This window comes from Hyperoodon ampullatus (assembly GCF_949752795.1).
Source record: "Hyperoodon ampullatus genome assembly, chromosome: X".
NCBI classification, from domain to species: domain Eukaryota; kingdom Metazoa; phylum Chordata; class Mammalia; order Artiodactyla; family Ziphiidae; genus Hyperoodon; species Hyperoodon ampullatus.
This window is the reverse complement of record NC_136913.1, coordinates 15185289-15202560: the sequence shown is the minus strand read 5'-3', so window position 1 is coordinate 15202560 and position 17272 is coordinate 15185289. Positions and strand designations below refer to the sequence as shown.

Genomic DNA, 17272 nt, shown 5'->3' with positions numbered 1-17272 from the left:
TGCAGGGGGCCCAGGTTCAATCCCTGGTCAGGGAACTAGATCCCACATGCATGCCACGACTAAGAGTTCGCATGCCACAACTAAGAAGTCTGCGTGCCACAACTAAGACCCAGCGCAGCCTAAATAAATAAATAACAAAACACTGACTCCTAGGTAAGATGAGGTATAGATCCAGATGTACAGAGCCTCCCACCAAATGAAATGGAATAAACAAAACTTTAAAAAAAAAAAGAAAGAGGAATAGATAAAGAAGATGTGGTATATATATACAATGGAATATTACTCAACCATAAAAAAGAATGAAATAATGCCATTTGCAGCAATATGGATGGACCTAGAGATTATCAAACTAAGTGAAATAAGTCAGTCAGAGAAAGACAAATATCATATGACATCACTTATATGTGGAATCTAAAAAAATAATATAAATGAACTTATTTATGATATCACATATGTGGAATCTAAAAAATAATACAAATGAACTTATTTACAAAACAGAAACAGATTCACAGACAGAAAACAAACGTATGGTTACCAAAGGGGAAAGGGGATAGGGAGGGATAAATTAGGAGTTTGGAGTTAAAAGATACACACTACTATATATAAAATAGATAGGGAATTCCCTGGCAGTCCAGTGGTTAGGACTCCACGCTCTCGCTGCCAAGGGCCCAGGTTTAATCTCTGGTCGGGGAACTAAGATCCCACAACCTGCCTGACGCGGCCAAAAAATAAAAGATAAAATAAAATAGATAAATAACAAGGATTTACTGTATAGCACAGGGAACTATATTCAGTATCTTCTAATAGTCTATAATGGAAAAAATTTGAAAAAGTATATAAATATACGTATAACTGAATCACTCTGCTGTACACCTGAAACACACCATTGCAAAGCAACTATACTTCAACAACAACAAAAAATGTTCTGGAACTAGACAGTGAATATTCTAAAAAACTGAATTGTATACTTTAAATGGGTAAGTTGTATGGTATGTGAATTATATCTCAATAAAGCTGTTATTTAAAAATTGGGGAAACAAGAGAAAAAGGAGAAAACATATTGCTTTAAAATAATTGCACGAATGTTCCAAAGTTGATTATGTTGAGTATGTTAAATCCAAAAGGATGAATGTAGAAGATACAATCTTTATCATACAGAGGATACAATCTTTATCATACAGAGGATTTACTAAATTGAAATAGCACAATCAGCACAGGTGGTTTAGTCAGGATTACTAAAGTATCAAATGTTTATGTTGGCTGATAGCCCAAAAGTAGAAAGCAATATAGTTAGAAATAAATAGAGCTGGGGGAATTACAATTACTGACCTAACGAAGGAAACATATTAACTAGTAAAATGATAAAATTCATTACGCTCCCTGATTTGGGAAGGGTTATGAATATCTGTTATGATAAAAACCAATATGGGTATATAAAGAGAGCTGAAATTGAGTATATTTGAGATATGCCATAGCACAGGAAACTAAGCTAGTAAAAACAGTAACAAGTGGAAGAGAGGAAAGTATAATACACACCAAAAGAGAACCTGTACATAAATTCCATCTGCTTTTATTATTCAATACAATCTCCCATTTTAGATGTAGAAGAATAAACAGTAGGGGTTGGCAAACTTCTTCGGTAAATACTCTAGGTCCTATGGGCTATATAGTCACTGTTACAACTACTCAGCCCTCCATTCTAGTGCGTATAGGCCATGGACAATACATAAACATCTGAGTGTGGCTGTGTGCCAAGGAAACTTTGCTTACAGAAACTGAAATTTGAATTTCATGCAATTTGCATGTGTCATGAAACATTATTTTTATTTTTTCCCAACTCTTTAAAAATTTACAAACCCTTCTTAACTCATAAGCCATACAAAAAAATATAGGCAACAGGATGGATTTGGCCCATGGGCTGTGTTTGGCCATCCCCTGGCAGAAGAATGCTTTCAGTATCAGAAACACTTCAACACACTGGTAAGCAAGAAGGAGCAATCAAGTCTTACATAGCACAGTACTTACTCACCAGAAACCAAAAGGCATACTAATAAGTATGCCACATCTGGAAAATAGTGACAAAAACCTTTCAGAATGTTTATGAGAATTAAGTGAGTTAATACACAAAAAACGTTCTAAGAATAGTACTGGGTACCCAGCAAGCCGTTCACCAACTATTTCTGATATCATCAGCAAAAACATATTCATACTGACTCCAAGAGAAAATACAAAGGTAATGATTCCGTTTCTGTAGTAGTACAATGCATATCAGAATTAGAGCAATAACTTTCAAGGCTAAAACACCAAGCCATGGTATTTCTCGAGAGTCTAAAATTCTCAAAACTAGAGTAAACTTTATTTCAGCACTAGGAAGCTGTTATTTACATATAAGACAAATTTCTAGAAGGAAGGTGAGAGGATGACAAATGTTTGAGAGTTACCACTAAGAAATTGCCCAAAGGATTTTTTTAAAGTAAAATTCAAGATTAGGGTCAAGAGTCCATCCTTGGCTACACATGAGACCAATGCTAAAACCAGCAGAGGAAACTGACTTTCATCAAGAATCTGTTCCATTTAAGAACCTGCAAGAAATGAGTATTTGATCAACAGCTCAGAACTCATCTAGTCCACCTGACCACGTGCTACATTTGGATTTATAAGGACAAGGCACTTAGGAAGAACCATTTGTTGAAGAATGAGAGAATTATACTACTTGTCCCCCACTCAATCCTGTGTTGCACACCCTGTAGCATCAACAGAAAGAATAGAGAAGCCATTTCCTTATCACCATGAGAGGTGGCTTCAATCATATTTACCTGACATGCAAAGAAAGACATAATTCACAATACAGAGCACCACTACCTGCCCTGTACAGATTAAACTGCATTTTGAGAGAGAAGAACAAATCAATACTCATTTCTATTTCACAACCTTAAACAGTGGAATGCTGACAAAGCACCCTGCTAAAGATTCACCCAACCACCTGTCACCAACATCACCCTCGACACAAAGGGCTATTTTTATGTAGTACACTACTGAGATAGATAATATCCCATTGCCATGGCAACAAGTTTTCCAGAAGATATGCTAGCCCATGAAGAATGCAAAAAAAAAAAAACAAGCTATTTGTTTGCATTTGAGTTTACTTTGCAGTATATGAGGAGGATTCTACGTTTTTTAACAGCCTTGGTTTGCTCAACAGGGCCTTGGTGAGTTTGAGCAATGTACAGAGAAATCCTGAGTCCAGGCGCACGTGCACACAGACACACGCGCGCACACACACACACACAGCTATTTTGGGATGAGGAAGAATCCCTACAGGAATCCTATCCTTCAGGGAAAGAAAAAAGCCAAACTAACACGAGGCTAATAACTAACACGAAACTAATATCCCTAAATATTATAATACACCTTCCACTCCCCTGAACTAACTCATCTCCAGTCCTAGGGTGCCGTTCCCACCATGTGCAGCCAGTCCTCACAGAAGCTCCCAGAGGCTCCATGGCTGCATGTTTCCCGGTGCCCTGAACAAGAACAAACACTGCAACCGGTGGAAATGCCTGCCCCACTCTGATCGAAAAGCACCCACTCGCACACACCCCCATAGCCTCAAGGCCTCCCGGGAGAAGTGAGAAGAAGCCCTCTCAGCCCTCCTGGAGGGCAGGGCAGCAGGCCGGCCCATCGCAAGCGGACTCCCACTCTCCCCACACCGGCTGTGCCCCCTTCTCCCGAGGATCCAGGGCTCTGGGTCCCAGCCCAGCTGGCACCCTGAGCTGGCTCTTTCTCCATCCGTCCCCCAGAGCGCCTCCAGCCCCTCGGCCCACACTCTGTGCAGGAGGCCAGCCTCCGTGAGCTTCCACATGCAGGCTCCCACGCCTCCGGCCTCCAGCACGGCAGCCAGCAGGGGACAGAGCCGGTCACTTGTCCCTCAGCTCCCACCCCACCCCCTACTGGCCACGGGGCTGCCAATGACCGTGCCCTTCCAGACCACTGTTCCTGCAGGCGAAGCACTCTTCGCAGCCCTGACAGCAACATTCCCGCCCCTGGCCCCTCAGAACCAGGGAGGCCGAGGCCGCCAGCCACCGCTGCGCTCCATGCCGCCGCGCTCCCGCTCTCAGTCAACCTCTGGGCACGCCACGCCTGAGGGACCCTGAGAACCCCAACTGCTGATGGCTTCCTTGGCCTCAAAGTTGAATCGGCCTGGCCCCGAGACTGTCCCATGTTCTGCTTCACCCTACCACAGAAGCACCTCAGAAATGGTCCAAACCCTACTCAGACACACGCCCACAGGATCACCGCTTCAAGCGAGAACTCCCACACTTACGCAGAACTGCCATGGAAGCAACAGCCTCTCCACTGAGAGGTCATCAGGAAACCCCCCTTTCTTTTTTAGTTTGCCTCTTTAACAAAGACTGAATTCCATAACAAGACACTGTAAATTAACTCTATTTCAATAAAATGAATTTTTAAAACTTTTTTAAATTTAAAAATAAAAACAAAGACTGAATTCCAACCCAGATAGTTCTTTAAAGGACTACCAGAAGTCACTTATCTACGTGACTGTGGGCAAGTTACTGAACCTCTTCGCCTCTGTTTTGTTTTCTTCGAACTGAGGATGATAATACCTAACCTCGTGGCTTGGTTGTGAGAGTTAAATGACATGAGCACTCTACAAGTTATAGGACAAGTCCAAGTACATGGTAATCAGTTAATAAATGGTAGCAGCTACCATGATTGTATATATGTAGACACCATATATCTACAACCAGAGTAGATTTCGCCCCAGGGACATTTGGCAATGTCTGAAAACATTTTTGTGGTTTATTTTTTAAAGGTTGTTTCTCTTTTTTTATTTTTATTTTTTTAATATTTATTTATTTATTTATTTGGCTGTGCCGGGTCTTAATTGCGCACATGGGATCTTCATTGCGGCATGCGGGATCTTTTTGTTGTTCTTGTTGTGGCATGCGGGCTCTTAGCCGTAGCATGTGGGATCTGGTTCCCTGACCAGGGATCGAACCCAGGCCCCCTGCATCGGGAGCGTGGAGTCTTAGCCACTGGACCACCAGGGAAGTCCCTGGAAACATTTTGGTTGTAACAACTGGGGAAGGGACAGATACTAGCATCTGGTGAGTAGAGCCCAGGGATGCTGCTAGACATCCTACAATGCACAGGGCAGCTTCACTGTAAAGAATGATCTGGCCCAAAGTGTCAATAGTGCTGAGGTGGAGAAACCCTGATCTAGAACAAAGAATAAGTTAAAAGAAGCTAAACATCCACGTGCTAATTTCACTGCTTCACTTCCATTGCCATCTCTCAGTAATAAGACCATAAAACCACCAGAGCATATGCAAAGGACAGGAGTTAAAACATTTTAAAATAATTTTAAAAGAGAGCCTAAAGAAAAAACAAACTCAAAAGGCAAGCACATCAAACATCTCCTGGGGCAAAAAGCTGTTCATGTATAATCATCTGTTTTTCACAAGGCTGACCCTGAACTAGGGGAGAAACAAAGAGATCACTGTATTAAATATGTTCTTTTGAAGGCATCAGGGGCAAACATTATGCATTTAAGAAAGCCTGCTTTGAAAAAAACAAACAATTCTTAATTGCTGGCATTTATGGGATTTACTTCAATTAGTCAGTAAATTAACACAGGTGAAACACTTAATTACCCCCAGGAGGCTGAACAAAAATATTTTTCTGTAAACCGAGGGCAAAGTGTTACAAATGAATTAAGTCAAAGCAAACATTTACTACTAGCCTAATATTAATAGCCTCTCCTGGTCCTGAATTAAATTATGAGGATAGCTGAGTTTCTCCAGTCTGCAAAAATCACTTTTTCCTATAAGTCCATGTTCTAGCCAGCCTCTGAAGTAGAGATAATAGTGGTAAATAAAACAGGCCCAATAGCCAGCTGGCGCGTGCTCCAGAGGGGCTCTCTGGAGTGAATTGAGATTGAGAGGGCCAGACAGAAAGGTCAACAGCAGAGAGGGTTCAGAGCTGGAACTGCAGCAGGGACTTGAGGGTGAGGTCCTGGAGGAAGCAGCTGAGCATCCATTCACTCTGGGCTTCCTTCCCCGTTACAGGACAGACAGGGGAGGAGGGGGGAACAAGAGCCTTATGGAATCTCACTCCTGACCCAGACTTGCCAACACTGCTGCTACCATTCTGACTTTGGAAACAATTAGCTACGTAGAACTGGAATTTCTAGACACCTCACAACTCTTCCAAGCAGGGCTTCTTAACCACTTTTGTGCTTTGGACCCCCCTTGGGCAGCCTGCATGGACCTCTTCTCAGAATAAATTTAAATGCATAAAAGTAAACACTTAAAATACACAGGATTACTGTATAGCACAGGGAACTCTACTCAGTGCTCTGTGGTGATCTAAATGGGAAGGAAATCCAAAAAAGAAGGGATATATGTATACGTAGAGCTGATTCACTTTGCTGTACAGTAGAAACTAACACAATATTGTAAAGCAACTATACTCCAACAAAAAATTTTTTTTAAATATACAGGATTATTGGGAATTGCCTGGCAGTCCAGTGGTTAGGACTCGGCACTCTCACTGACAGGGTCCAAGTTCGATCCCTGGTTGGGGAACTAAGATGCTGCAAGCTGAGCGGCGCGACCAAAAATAAAATACACAGGATTGTAAACAAAATATATTGAACTACAGCTATCAAATATTTAAAAAAACAAGTTTGTGGTGGAAATACATGTGTTTATTAACACAATGATAAGATTAGCCAGTGTCTACAGCAGGGGTCCCCAACCCCCGGGTTCCTATTAGGAACCAGGCCACACAGCATGTGAGTGGCCTGCAAGCAAGTGAAGCTTCATCTGCTGCTCCCCGTCACTTGCATTACTGCCTGAGCCATCCCCCCCCACCCCCGGAAAAATTGTCTTCCACAAAACCAGTCCCTGGGGCTTCCCTGGTGGTGCAGTGGTTGAGAGTCCGCCTACCGATGCAGGGGACACGGGTTTGTGCCCCGGTCTGGGAAGATCCCACATGCCACGGAGAGGCTGGGCCCGTGAGCCATGGCCGCTGAGCCTGCACGTCCGGAGCCTGTGCTCCGCAACGGGAGAGGCCACAACAGTGAGAGGCCCGTGTACTGCAAAAAACAAAAAACAAAAAAACAAAAAAACCAGTCCCTGGTGCCAAAAAGGTTGGGGATCGCTGGTCTAAACCACTGTAAATTATCACTGAAATACCTGCAACAATTATAATATCATTTTAAAAGTTCTATTTCTATAAGTGATCAAGTCACAGGAATTGCTAATGCTACTGTGGTTTGTTGCCTACAATGCATAATAGAAGGAAATGCTCAATATCAGTTAGGGGTCAGTAAAAAGAAAGCTGTATTTTTTTCCCCGCATCTAAATTCAAAGACCCCTGAGAGCTAGACCCAGGTTAAAAAGGCCTGCTTTATTCTGTGCAGGAGTGAGCATGCACAGCATTCACATCTGCTTTTCCACTTTTTTTCCCGCCTCCTACTAGTTAAGAGGAAAAACAAATTGTTTAAAGAATAAAATTGAAAATAATGCCTAAGAAGATATTTGCCAGTCCTACTTGGCATAAGAAAATGAATTATGCATGAAAATGTTTTTTTAAAGGTAAAGAAATTTGACGTGAGTGGCTGAGCAAAAACTTATCTATTCTGACCCCCCAAAGCTAACCAGAATAATTTTCTGCTTCAGAAAACTCTGGAAGGCAAGGGTGGTAGAAAGATCCTAAGGTGACCCCCCTTCCAAAAATTCTCACTTCCTGGCATCTGTGCTTTTTTATAATCCTCTCCCCTCGAGTGCAGGCAGAACCTGTGACTTGCTTTGAACCAATAGAATATATGGCAAGATGATGGGATGTCGCTCATCTAAGGCGACTGGAGAAGGTGAATCTCCTGCTGGCCTTAAAGAAGCAAACAGTCATGTTGTGAACTGCCTATGGAGAGGGCCATGTGGCAGGGAACTGCGGGTGGCCTCTAGGAGCTGAGGGCTCCAGTCCTAAAATCACAAGGCACTGAATTCTACCAACAACCATGTGAGCTTATAAGAGGTCCCCAGATGCAAAAAGGAATGCCACCTGGCCAATGCCTTGATTTCAGCTTTGCGAAACTCTGAGCTGAAGACCCAGTTAAGCCATAGAAACAATTAGTAACAAATATGTGTTGTATTAAGCTGCAATTTACATTTCTGGAAATTCATTTCAGAGCAATAAATAACTAGTGCAGTAACCAAAAGACGGGGTGACCTACCATCCAAGTTTGCCTAGGACTATCTTGGTTTGAAAACGGAAAGTCCCATGCCCTAAGAAACAACTCAGTTCTGAGCAACCCAGGTTGGTTGGTTGCTGCTATGGTCTGAATATGTATGTCCTCCCAAAATTCCTATGTTGAAATCCTAATGCTCAGTGTGATAGTATTAGAAAGTGGGGCCTTTGGGAAGCGCTTAGGCCATGAGGGTGGAGCCCTCATGAATGGGATTAGTGCCTTATAAAAGAGGCTCCAGAGAGATCCCTAGCCTTTCCCACCATGTGAGGACACAGTGAGAAGTCACGGGCTATGAACCAAGAAGGGAACCCTCACCAGAAGGCAACCACGCTGGCACCTTAGTCTTGGACTTCCAGCCTCAAAAACTGTCAGAAATAATTGTCTGTTGTCTATAAGCCACCCAGTCTGTAGTATGTTGTTATAGCAGCCAGAATGGACTAAGACAGTTGCCCACTAATAGACGTGTACTGAAGAAAAGAATAATATAAATACAAAATACTAGACACTTTGCTTATAGGAAACAAACAGAAAGTTTGAAAAAACCTGGAAAGGAACCAAACCCTCTTTTATTTTTTTTTTTTTTTTTTTTTTTTTTTTTTTTTTTTTTTTTTTTTTTGCTTTATCACAAATTTAATCAGTTATATGTATACATATGTTCCCATATCCCCTCCCTTTTGCGTCTCCCTCCCACCCTCCCTATCCCACCCCTCCAGGCGGTCACAAAGCACCGAGCTGATCTCCCTGTGCTATGCGGCTGCTTCCCACTCAAACCCTCTTTTAAAAGTTACCAATAATTAGCAAAACAACTCAAGGGAATTCCCTGGCGGTCCAGTGGTTAGGACTCCATGCTTCCACTCCCGGGGAAGGGGGTGGGTGTCAGTCCCCAATCGGGAACTAAGATCTTGTAAGCCATGTGGCACAGCCTTTAAAAAAACAACCTCTAGATTTCCTCAAAACCAATTTTCTATACACTTAAAGTAGAGCATTCCCCAGTTATGTGTGGGAAACTAGGACAATGTTCAAATCCATCTTGTATTTCTAGTCTTCACTTTGTTTTTCAATCTCCCTATTGGTTTCCCCAGCTGATTTATTTTAAATCAGTGCTCAAACATCATTACCTTAAAGACTGGCAACGGCTCAATGATATGAAACCATCATTCACTCTTGCCATTTAACCATAGGCCACAGGTATTAAACCCATGCATGTTCCCATCCCCTCTGACCACCCCCAGGTTCCCTCCTTAAAGATAAACCCTATGGAATCATATGATGTCTGAGACTTGCTTCAGGATAAAAGAGGGGGCAAGGAACAAGGTAGGAATGCAGATGGAATGGAATTGACGGAGTATTGATGGTTGTTGAGCAGGGGTGGCAAGTGCAGAGGAGTTTAATGTATTAGTCTATCTGTTTGCTTGTTTCCATTTTTAAAAAAATTAGAAAAAAGCAAGACTATGAAAGCCTAATCAATTAACTGTCCTGTAATACTATCAAGAATACCAGTGTGCTTTCTCTATCTATGAAGGCATTCTGAATGTTTGTACATGTTTAGAACAGTTCCCTAGTCATGTAACATTCTATATATAAAAAAAAAATGCCACCTACTTTCCATAAGCATAAAGCTCTCTACAGCACCATAAAATAATGAGTCATTGGGACTTCCCTCGTGGCGCAGTGGTTAAGAATCTACCTGCCAATGCAGGGGACACGGGTTCAAGCCCTGATCTGGGAAGATCCCTGCGCTCTAGAACCTGCGAGCCATAACTACTGAAGCCCACGTGCTGCAACTATTGAAGCCTGTGTGCCTAGAGCCCGTGCTCCGCAACAAAGAGAAGCCAGCGCAACGAGATGCCCGCGCACAGCAACGAAGACCCAACGCAGCCAAAAAAAAATTAAAATTAAAATAAATTTATTAATAAATAAATAAATAATGAGGCATTGTAAGAGTAGGTAATGAAGATTTTTTTAAAAGAAACATAAATGAACTACAGCTACCTGTGTCAACAAGGGCGAACCTCAAAAACAAAACAATGAGAGGAAAAGCAAGTTGTGGAAGGTTACAGAGTACTACACTCCTCCTTCTGAGTTGAAAAGCCATACAAAACAATTTATCATTTTAGTGACACATGTGTATATATATACATGTATGTACACACTATATATATACACACACATATAGCTATAATAAAAGTACAAAAACTTTTCAAATCATGCACACCAAATTCAGGACAGTAGTAACCTCTGGGGTGAGCAGGAAGGGGAATGGGACCAGAGAAGGGGTCACAGGAAACTTTCACACTAACTGGGCTGTTTTACTTCTTATGCTGAGTAGTGGGTACACAGTTATTGTTGGGTAGTCCTCTAGTTTTACACACCTGAAATTTTTTTTGTAAGAGTTAACAAGGTACTATTATGCAAATGTCCTCCTTTTAACCAGACAATGGTATGGCTCTGGAACTTCCTTTATCTGCTGGCATTCATTCTCTTTTACAAAAAAAGACCACTCTTTATCTCAAACAGCACATATTCCAAATTACCGTTTTAGCATGCTGGCCTCTATCTCCCTAAAGCATATGCTACAAAGGGATATGATATAAAGATGTAAAAACAGAAAACTGTTTCATTTGCATTAAAAAAAATAGTTCTGGCTAATAATCCAACAACTGGAAAAAGTTCACAAGAATTTTGTCTTTTGCCTATAGTTGTTTTTAACGATTAAACAGTTGCTTCAAAGAATTACAAGAAAACCCTTAAATATGACTTCTTCCCAAAGGTGAGTCCGTGCGCAGGAATTTTTAAAATATCCTCTACTTCTCGTAGCTTTGTTTTACTTCTTTTCCTCAATCAAAGCCACTCAAACAATCAGACATTACTTACTGACTTTTTTCCCATTCAATGATTTCCCCTGATAATACGAAATCAACAGTGTTTCATAACTATTTCCCTTAAAGTCTAAGAATTGTCAAGTCAGCGAAAGACAAATAATGTATGTACGATCTCACTTTTATGTGGAATCTAAAAACAAACAAACCAACAAAAAACTGGAACTCATAGATACAGAGAACAGATTGGTAGTTGCCAGAGGTGGGGGTGAGTGAAATGGGTGAAGGTGGTCAAAAGGCACAAACTTCCAGTTATGTGACTTCCCTGGTGGTCCAGTGGGTAAGACTCCACCCTCCCAACACAGGGGGCCCTGGTCGGAGAACTAGATCCCACATGCATGCCCCAAATAAGAAGTCCACATGCCACAGGTGAAGATGCTGCATGCTGCAACAAAGGATCCTGCATGCTGCAATGAAGATCCTGCATGCCGAAACTAAGACCTGGCACAGCCAAAATAAATAAATATTAAAAAAAAAAACTTCCAGTTATAAAATAAGTAAGACCTGGGGATGTCATGTACAGCATGGTGACTAAAATTGATAATACTGTATTATGTATTTGAAAGATGTTGAAAGTAAATCATAAAAGTTCTCATCACAAGAAAGAAATTTTTGTTAACTATGTTTGCTGATGGATATCAGCTAGACTTACTGTGATGATCATTTCACAACACATACAAATAACGAATCATTATGTTATATACCTGAAACTAATACATCATATGTCAATTATATCTCAATAAAAAATATTATCTGAAAACAGTTAACCGTATAAAAATGAAAACTAATTATAATGACTACTTGAAATATGCACAGCATTCTCAAAGACTAAGACACCATCCTGAAAGACAGATATTATAAAGGAGTCTATATAGTTTGTTAATTCATTACATCAAGCAGAAAACTTGCCAGTTTAAGGTAGATACTTTTGTTCTAGCTGTTATATTTTCTTACTCAAACCCTAAAAAATAAAAACATTTGCACTGCGGGACTTCCTTGGCGGTCCAGTGGTTAGGACTCAGCGCTTTCACTGCCAAGGGCCCAGGTTCGATCCCTGGTCAGGGAACTAAGATCCCACAAGCCCCGTGGCAAGCAAGCAATAAATAAATAAAACATGTGCTTTGGAATGTAAGCTCTATGAGGACAGGGATTTGTGTTTGATTCACAGCTGTAACCTCAGCATCTAGAACAGTGCCTGATGCACAAAAGAAACTCAAATACCTCAAATACACATCCAACCCAAGTCTATGCATTCTAGTAAACTGCTGGCCTTTCAATACCGATGAAATACTTCACAACCTGGGAAACCAATCACTCTAACATTTATAGCTCTTTGTCTTGAAGTATTAAACAAAAACTATTTACTTGTTCCTCAGACATCCATATTTACTTTTTCTAATTTAAGTGTTTTACTCTAACATTTTTCTACCTAGTACTAAAATCCTGTTTTAAAATAAATCACGACTTCCCTGGGGGCACAGTGGTTGGGAATCCGCCTGCCAATGGAGGGGACACAGGTTCGAGCCCTGGTCTGGGAAGATCCCACATGCCGCGGAGCAACTAAGCCCGTGAGCCACAACTAGTGGAGCCCGTGCACCTAGAGCCCATGCTCCGCAACAGGAGAAGACAGCACGATGAAAAGCCCACACACCACAACGAAGAGTAGCCCCCCTTCGCCGCAACTACAGAAAGCCCGCACGCAGCAATGAAGACCCAACACAGCCATAAATTAATTAATTAATTAATAATAAATAAATAAAATTTATTAAAAAATAATAAAATAAAATACATCAACACCTCTCTATAAAGAGACCAAAAGGCCTTTCAAAATAAGCTATTATGATGCACTAAAATATAATCCAAGACAGAAAATAAGCATATGGAAACATCCTAAATATCATATGTCTCTAGGGAATTACAAATTACATCAACGAGATACCACTACATACCTATGAGAATGGTGAAAATCTAGAACACTGACAACACCACATGTTGATGAGGATATAGAGCAAGAGGGCCTCTCATTCATTCCTGGGGGGATTGCAAATGGTACAGCCACTCTGGAACACAGTTTGGCAGTTTCTTACAAAACTAAACTCACTCCTACCATATGATCCAACAATCACACTTACTGGTATCTACCCAAAGGGGTTGAAAACTTAAATGCACACAGATACTTACAGCAACTGTATCCATAAATGCCAAAACTTGAAAGCTACCAAAATGTCCTCCAGTATGTGAATGGATAAACTGTGGTACATCCAGACAATGGAATATTATTCAGCACTAACAAGAAATAAGCCATCAAGCTATGAAAAGACATGGAGGAATCTTAAGTGCATATTACTAAATGAAAGAAGCCAATCTGAAAAGATTACATACTGTGTGATTCCAACTATACATTTTGGAAAAAGGCAAAACTCTGCAAACAGTAAAAAAGATCAGTGGTTGCCAGGGTTTGGGAGTAAGAACAAGGGATGAATAAGTAGGGCACAGAGGATTTTTAGGGCAGTGAAACTACTCTGTATGATACTACAATGGTGGATACATGTCATTATACATTTGTCCAAAACCAAAGAATGTACATCACCAAGAATGAACCATAATGTAAACTATGGACTCTGGGGGATTAAGATATACCAATGCAGGTTCATCAATTGTAAAAAATGTACCCCTCTGGTGGGGTGTTGATAATGGGGGAGGCTGGGCATGTGTGGGGCAGGGTGTATATGGGAACTCTGTGTACCTTCCCCTCAATTTTGCTGTGAACCTAAAACTGCTCTGAAAACATAAAGTCTATTAAAAAATATATATATGTATTTCAACTGAAAACAAAATCCCTAAGATAACTCACTTCCATAGCAAAGTAACAGGTATAGTGGTTTATTTTTATTCCAAGGAGGAGACAAAGTAAAGTATTTTTATAGAACATTTGCTTCAGGTAAGATTTTCAACCTTCCTGGAACATTATGGTAATCTTAACTGTATGCTTATAAAAAGAAAAAAAATCTGTTACCACAGAAACTACCAGGGCTAGTTAATGCCTCCATGACTTGGGCAGTTTTACCTGTTGGGTCACTTAATTAAATTTACAGGTTCCTGTTTAACAGAGAAAGGCTAAAAACATCTACATCTGTTTAAAGAAAGGCTAAAACACTCATGGGGTAGTGCAAATCAGGATAAATGGAGTGCATATGTGTACTGGGAGTACACACACCCACACACACCACACCACACACCACACACCACCAAAATGGTCAGTAAAAATTAGGTGGCTGCCAGCTTTGTTTGAATCTCTTCTGATTACATTTCTCTGTCCAGGATGCCTTTGATGTTCATGTTCACCTGTACCAAGAATATTGGTTTACTGCATTGTGTTAAGTTAATGGGGAAGAATATATTTTGTTTTGCTGGGCTGAATAAGGGAGCTTTAAAGCTCTGAGAGATTTACTACAAGCAATATACTAGGGATGTCCCCTTTTGCCAGCATCTTTTGCAAGCAGGTTTCGACTAGACATCAAGAATATAATCTCATCCATACAATGGCACTGCGCCTTGAGTTCTTTTTAAATCTTAAACACCTCAAGGGAGCATGAGTTCTAACACCAGGAAAGCCCCCTCCCCAAGTCCTTACGAGAAGTCAACCAACATAATTCATATTTAATATGCCCACCATCTCTTATCACACTCCACATATTACTGACAACAAAATAAGCCTTAACAGGTGCCCAGTTGTCACTTACTTGCTGTATGGCCTCAGTCACTTACTCCTCTTTCAGTTGAGAAATAGCAACAGCATTTAATAAATTTATTATGCTTGGGAGTATTCTGAGGGCCTCATGTAATAGCTATGGTTTGTGTTTTAAAATATTGACTTTTCCTCTACCTGGTCTAGCTTAACTGCTCAACATTAGAGGCTGAACTGTCTCCATAGCAAGGACTTCTTAAGGGACAAACAGCCATGTTAAGGTCTGTGAATACTAATTATATTTTCAGAAATCTTGAATTCTGAAAAGTGAGAGATTACAGGGTGGCTAAAGTTATGCTCACAAACAGACAGAGTGTATGGATGCCCCAGAAGTATAAAATGCAGTCTTAAGTGATTAAAAAAAAAAAGTCTACACACACAATGATATTATAAGTAAACCATAAAACCCTCAATACTCCTTTGGAACTGGATTTTAAAATACCACTCCCCACTTGAAATATACAACTGATGTTAACGTTCATACTGACTCCAGCTTTTAAGAAAAGGTTCATTTCACATTTGGGGCCTGATATTAAGAATCACCAGGGGATTCCCTGGTGGCGCAGGGGTTGAGAGTCCGCCTGCCGATACAGAGGACACGGGTTCGTGCCCCGGTCCGGGAAGATCCCACATGCCGCGGAGCGGCTGGGCCCGTGAGCCATGGCCGCTGAGCCTGCGCGTCCGGAGCCTGCGCTCCGCAACGGGAGAGGCCACAACAGTGAGAGGCCCGCGTACCACACACAAAAAAAAGAATCCGCCTGCCAATGCAGGGGACACAGGTTCGAGCCCTGGTCCGGGAAGATCCCACATGCCGCGGAGCAACTAAGCCCATGCGCCACAACTACTGAGCCTGCGCTCTAGAGCCCGTGAGCCACAACTAAGCCCATGCTCCACAATTACTGAAGCCCGAGTGCCTAGAGCCGATGCTCTGCAACGAAGAGTAGCCCCCGCTCACAGCAACTAGAGAAAGCCCGCATGCAGCAACGAAGACCCAACGCAGCCAAAAATAATTTTTTTTAATAGTCATTAATTCTAAAAAAAAAAAAAAAAAAAGGAAAGCACAAAACAGAAACAGCATCTACTGCGCATCATCCGCCTCCTCCTTTTTCAGGTATGGAGCAGCCAAAAGGATGTAGCTATGACACAATTACTTTGCAATTCTATTTCAAGTCCAAATAATGATAAGATGGGAAACTACAACTGTCCCCCACGGTGGACGTCTGGGGTCCACCTCTAGCCCTAAATAGGGAGCTTGTCTCTGCCTTGACAGACGTCCTCTTGCAGCCCTGTGTCCCTGTTCTGCAATTTGTCGTTAGGCTTTCCAGTTTAATGCTAATATGCAGAAATATGTTAGTGGGCAAATATATATAGTAGATACGTATATATTACAAGTAGTATATAAAGCAGACAACATTCAGTGGTGGGCCCCCGGCCCTACAGACAAACACACACCCTTCAAGTTCCAATCCTGCAAGCGCCCACCCACCCAGGAGAGGGAAGGGCAGGAGCCTCGAGCAGAGGTTAAACCAGACATCAGCCAAAACAAACACCACTTCCAGAACAAGGCAAACTTTGGGTCTGGGCGGCTGCAGAGCCCCAGAAACGGCCGGGGAGGGGAGGGAGTGTCCGTCAGTCTCAGGGGAGGAAGATGAGGAGCGCACCCAGCACTGCTGAGCTGCGGAGGAGGCTGGTGTCCCCTGGGGGACAAGGGCGTCGCCGCCATTCTCGGCTGCGAAGCCCCTCTCCGCAACCTGGCCAAGGCCTCCGGGTGCCTGTCGGCAGCCCTGTCGCCCCACCCCGTCCCCTTGTCCCTGTAGAAATGGTCCCCATAGACCCACAGGGGCAGGGGCGCGGGGACCTACCTGGTGCAGCGTCTCGGCCGGCAGCTGCGACGCCCGGAACAGGTCGGCCACGGGGCCCGAGGCTGCGGTGGCCGCGCCGGGGGCGGCCCTGGCGGCCTCAGGGGGCCCGGACCCGGGGCCCCCGCCTGCGGCGCCGGCGCAGCGCGCGAAGAGCTCAGAGTAGCACTGCTGCTCGCCCTCGCTCAGCAGCAGCGGCGGTCCAGAGCCGCAGCCCCCGCTTGCTGCCGCCTCCATGGAGCCTGAAAGGGGGCCCAGCGGAGCACCGTCCCCGGTTGAGGCGCCGCCGCCTTCACCACAGCCTCCGCCGCTTCAGCCTCGGCCTTGGCCGCCGCCGCCCCGACGCCCCGCAGCTGCCGCGCGGCCGCTTCCTCCCGGCGCGCGCCGGCCCCGCCCCCGGACTTGAATGTTGTGCCTCCGCCGCGCGGCACATGGAGACAGGCGCGGCGCGCCCCAATCACGGCCTAGGATCGCACCCCGGCCCCGCCCCGCCCCGCCCCGCCCCGTGCGC

At 43.0% G+C, this 17272-nt stretch overlaps 1 protein-coding gene across 9 annotated transcripts in view; it reads right to left on the bottom strand.

Annotated features, from left to right (window-relative positions):
- REPS2 (RALBP1 associated Eps domain containing 2) overlaps nucleotides 1-16998 on the bottom strand; it is a gene marked incomplete at its 5' end in the record, with an annotated part of 231265 nt that extends 214267 nt beyond the window's left edge. For all 9 annotated transcript variants that reach the window (XM_079727343.1, XM_079727345.1, XM_079727349.1 and 6 more), the window contains one exon: nucleotides 16765-16998. In XM_079727343.1, the coding sequence (XP_079583469.1) occupies nucleotides 16765-16998 (234 nt within the window). The remainder of the gene's footprint in view (nucleotides 1-16764) is intronic.
- Between the last annotated feature and the right edge of the window lie 274 nt (nucleotides 16999-17272).